Raw genomic sequence first — 5,000 nt, 5'->3', positions numbered from 1 at the left:
TATCATGCACATTTACACCACATGCTGCATCCGCAAAGCCAGCAGCATTGTGGACGACCCCACACACCCCTCACACACACTCTTCACTTTCCTGCCATTAGGGAAGCGGTTCCGAAGGGACTGTAACAGCTTCTTCCCTCAAGCCATCAGGCTTCTCAACAAAGAACTGAACTGAACTCTCACACACACACACACACACACACACACACACACACACACACACACACTGTGTGACTGATCTGTACAACCCAGACTCAATACACACTCGTAATCACTTCGCACACCCATGACTTCAGTACTGTTTACATGCTGTTTTTACACATCTTTCCTGAACTGCTGCTATATTGCTCTTTTGCACAACATTTTGTTTACATTTTGGCTACTGTTCAATTTTGTTTACTTTGTCTTGTTATAACATGTTGGCTGAGCTATTTTGTGTTTTGTGTTTTGTCCTGCACTGTCCTGTGTTGTCTTGTACTGTCTTGTGTGGTCTTTGCACTGTCTTGTGTTGTCTTGAACTGTCTTGTGTTGTCTTTGCACTGTTTGTACCAGGTTGCACACATGCACTTTATGTGGCGAGTACACTTGCTAGTAACTAGCCCTGTGTTTTCTGTTTCTGTAATTGCTGTGTAATGTAGCATCAGGGTTCTGGAGGAACGTTGTTTCATTTCACTGTGTACTGGGTCAGCTATATATGGTTGAAAAGACAATAAAAGCTTCTTGACTTGACTTGAGTAGGTAGTTTGATCTATCTGACAACATGTACTAGACCTGAAGTTGGATTGTCAGTCGATTATCACAGTACCTGTCTCCAAAAAATGAACAAGACTGGTCTACAGTTAAAAATATAACGAGAAATTTGAAATGGACAATAAACCATGAACTATGTTACAGAAAGATGAAGAAAAACATAAACCTTAGCATATAGTGATTCTCATTGGGCTTCTGAAAAATGACATGCAGGATACAATGGGATACTGTTTTAGTCTTTTTAAAATGGTCCACTAATTTCCTGGAAATCAAAGAAACAATCTACAGTTTCTTTATCTACATGTGAAGCAGAGTATCTGGCATTAACTTCAACCACACATATAAAAGCATTCTTGTACAGTTGTTGAAAAGCATGGACAATGACACACAAATAGAAATCATAGGGATAACTAAGGTTCTATTGCTCTATCAAAAACCCCAGCATGTCAACAAAGATACAAACATGTTGATCTAAGGTATCATTTCATTTGATCAGCACTCAGTGTTCGCAAAGTGACAATTGACTATTGTCTGACTGAAGAAATGATTACTGATGTTATGACTAAACCAGTGACAAAGTTTAACTGGAAAAGTTCCAGTGGTTCAGGTTTGGTACTGTGTGTAAATCCAACACAAATACAAAACTGTATCAGTTTTTTATGTTGTTTTATTGGTACAATGATGTATAGCATGACAGCAAAAGGGAGTGTTAAGATCTCATACTGCTCATGTCATGTGTCTATTCAAGTCAAGTCAAGTCAAGCTTTTATTGTCATTTTAACCATATATAGCTGACGCAGTACACAGTGAAATGAAACAACGTTCCTTCAGAACCCTGATGCTACATAAAACAACATAAAACAACAATCCCAGAAATAGAAACACAGGGACAAGGACTAGTAAGAAAAATCCTTGCCACATAAAGTGCATGTGTGCAACCTGGTGCAAACAGTGCAAAAAGACAACACAAAACAGTGCAAGACAACACAGGACAGTGCAAGACAAAACACAAAATAGCTCCGCCAGTAAACCTGTTGTAACGAGATAAAGTGAACAGTAGCAAAAAATTTAAACAGAATATTGTGCAAAAGAACAAATAGCAGCAATCCGGAAGATGTGCAAAACGGCATGTAAACACTTTGTGGTAATGATTAATTGTAAGTGGTACTGAATCATGGGTGTGCAAAGTGTCTGGTTTGTACAGATCAGTCACACAGTGTGTGTGTGTGTGTGTGTGTGTGTGTGTGTGTGTGTGTATGTGTGAGTTTTGTTCAGTTGTGTGTTGAGTAGCCTGATGGCTTGAGGGAAGAAACTGTTGCACAGTCTGGATGTGGCGGCCCAAATGCTTTGGAACCGCTTCCCTGATCGTAGGAGAGTGAAAAGTGTGTGTGACGGGTGTGGGTGGTCGTCCACAATGCTGTTGGCTTTGCGGATGCAGTGTGTGGTGTAAATGTCCATGATAGAGGTGAGAGAGACTCTGATGATCTTCTCAGCTGTCCTCACTATCCTCTGTAGGGTCTTGCCATCCGAGACGGTGCAGTTCCCTATTGCTAAGTCTATTGCTTGTTATTATTGGAAGTATGCAAAAAAAGATTTCCAGTTCCAATTCAATAATAACTAAATGGTGTGCACATTATTTTGCCTCTGCTTTACAGTTTTTCTCAATTGCTAAAACACTGAACCCTATTGTCTGAACCAAATGCTCAGTTGCCTGAACCCACTGATTGAATCAATCACTCTTTTGGCAAAACCATAAGCACTTTTCACCTGTTTAGGCACAACTTGCCAACACATTTTCATTGTGATGCACCCGTGCTGCACAGTGAGCACAGGTGACAAAAGTCAAACCCAATTAAAGCACAAGTTTCACCACTTGAACACTACAACTCAAAATGGATCACACTTGTGGCTAATGATGTGAGGGAACATGTAAAGTAAGCCAGTTCAGAGAGCACTGGTTTGTGAGACCCTACAATGGATAGAAATCTGAGAGGAAGAGTTTGTGTGAGAGGAGGTCGAGGTGGTCAGCGAAGACAAAGAACAGTAATATCTGATGAAATCTGAGCTACTGTGATTGACCATGTTCTTGTCCATGGTATGAGCATGAGGGAGGCTTGACAAAGGGTACAACCAAACATCAGTAGATTCAATGTGTCCACCATAATCCGAAGATTTAGAGAAGAGAACAGGTAATTACCTTTTTTTGACATTATAGTACAGTATGTAAATGTTGACAGCAATTACTCTATGAAATACTATATACTGTACCACAGTATACTGTAAGTAAATATATGTTTCAGAACATCACTGTACCAATGTACTTTAGTATTGTCATGGAGGGTCGGTCTAACTGTTTGTAGGCCTAGTATTCCATATATATTTTTTGTAAATCCATGTTCTCTTTTTGTAGAATTGAAAGACTGCCACATGGGGGTGGGAGGACAGGTATGTTCTCCCCCCCACCAAAAGATATGGTCCGTGAGAACAATGCCATTAAACTGAGTGAAATTCAGCAGAAGATCATTGAGGACCATGCACATTTTTAGGGTATCATCAGTGTCAGCCTCTCTACTGTTGATCGTGTCCTCAACCGCAACGCGCATGAAACAGCTATACAGAGTGCCCTTTGATCGCAACTCAGACAGAGTCAGAGAGCAAAGATTCCAGTATGTAAAGGTTGGCAAATATCCAGACACATCCGATGTTGATTACTCTAAGTAGTGATTTACTGTAGTGGCCTAAATCACTTTTTCCGTATCACTTACAAAACTATATCTATTTCTACAGAGGGTTCTTCAACTGGATGCAATGGAAAGACCCCATGAATACATGTACATGAATAAAGCTGGGTTTAATCTTAACAAATATCACTCAATCACACGCGAGATGCTCTTTAGGGCAGCAGGATGAGCATCCCATCTATGTTGTTGTTTGGGACAATGTGAGTTTTCACAGAGCCCTCCAGGTTAAAGAGTGGTTCAATATGAACCAAGGTTTTATCAATCTTTGCCTTCCACCGTACTCCCCTTTCCTAAACCCCATTGAGGAATTCTTCTCCTCATGACAGTGGAAGGTATATGAACACCAACCCTACACCAGAGTAAATCTCCTGCAAGCCATGGGACTTGCCTGTGGTGACATAGGTGTGGAGGCATGCCAAGCCTGGATACGGCATGCCAGGGTTTTTTTTCCCCCGTTGCCTGGCCACACAAAATGTGCCCTGTGATGTGGATGAAGCCCTGTGGCATGACCCAGTACGGAGACATGATGCTGGGCTGAGTAATGCGCTTATTTGTATATTTTTTTACTTTATTTTTACATGGGCTTACTGTACACAAGTGGCAAACTCATAAGATTTCTGTTTGTTTTTACAAGTGCTACGTGTAAATGCACAAGATTTCTGTTTTGTCTTTTTGTACAAGTGCAAAATGCACAGGTTTTTTTTGTTTTGCAACATGCATTTAGCCTACAGTGAACAATAAACATTTATTTCTCCAGCTTCATGTCCTGAGCATTGTGTTTTCTATTTTTCTACGTAGTGTTTAGTGACTGCTCCGTAGTGATTTTAATTTTGATTGACTCGGGGCACGATTTGACAACATAGTTCAGTTTTGAACTCAGATTGAACTGTTTTGAGGTGAAAGTTTGGTTTTGCAAGAAGAGTCTGAGGTTTTGTGAATGTAGCTTGAGAATTGGGTTTTGTGTTCACAGTTTAGAGAAAAGGAGAGCAGCTTTCAAGAAATGTGTCTTAGCAATCGAGAAAAACTGTAATATACATTTCCTGGTTATCAAATGCAGAAAAGGTTCCAAATCATGACCTCATATCTTCCAATCAAAAGTCCATCAAGAAAGGTAAAACATCCACTTGCTGGAACTTGATCCCCAAAAATTTAACAAATTAACATGCCTATTGCTAAATAGAATACAGAAACTATTTTGATATAAAATACATAAAATATAGATTATTTATGACAAAACTAGAATTCATTATGAATACATATTATAGAATATAAATATAAATACAAATTGCCAGCTAAACATTAAATATCCACTGATTATGCCACTGATTATTTACTAATAATAATAATAACAAAAACAACAACAACAACAACAACAACAACAACAACAACAACAAAAAATACTGATTTTGAGCATGTAACCAAGGAAAAGAGTGTGGATAAATACAGCCATATTTATATATATGGAATGAAAAAATTCATACTGTGCGCAAACTGAATAATTAACTGAAT

General features: G+C 39.1%; 1 protein-coding gene and 1 pseudogene across 2 annotated transcripts in view; both read right to left on the bottom strand.

Annotated features, from left to right (window-relative positions):
- LOC310729363 (protocadherin alpha-8 pseudogene) overlaps positions 1 to 5,000 on the bottom strand; it is a 31,483-nt pseudogene that overhangs the window by 3,610 nt on the left and 22,873 nt on the right. The window lies entirely within an intron of this gene.
- LOC310729023 (uncharacterized protein) overlaps positions 1,940 to 5,000 on the bottom strand; it is an 11,706-nt gene continuing 8,645 nt past the window's right edge. Inside the window, exon 2 of the mRNA XM_083546975.1 lies at positions 1,940 to 2,252. Coding sequence (XP_083403101.1) covers positions 2,250 to 2,252 — 3 coding nt within the window. The 3' untranslated portion in view covers positions 1,940 to 2,249. The remainder of the gene's footprint in view (positions 2,253 to 5,000) is intronic.

The sequence above is a fragment of the Silurus aristotelis genome (assembly GCF_946808225.1).
Source record: "Silurus aristotelis genome assembly, chromosome: 7".
NCBI classification, from domain to species: domain Eukaryota; kingdom Metazoa; phylum Chordata; class Actinopteri; order Siluriformes; family Siluridae; genus Silurus; species Silurus aristotelis.
This window is presented reverse-complemented; position numbering and strand designations above follow the sequence as displayed.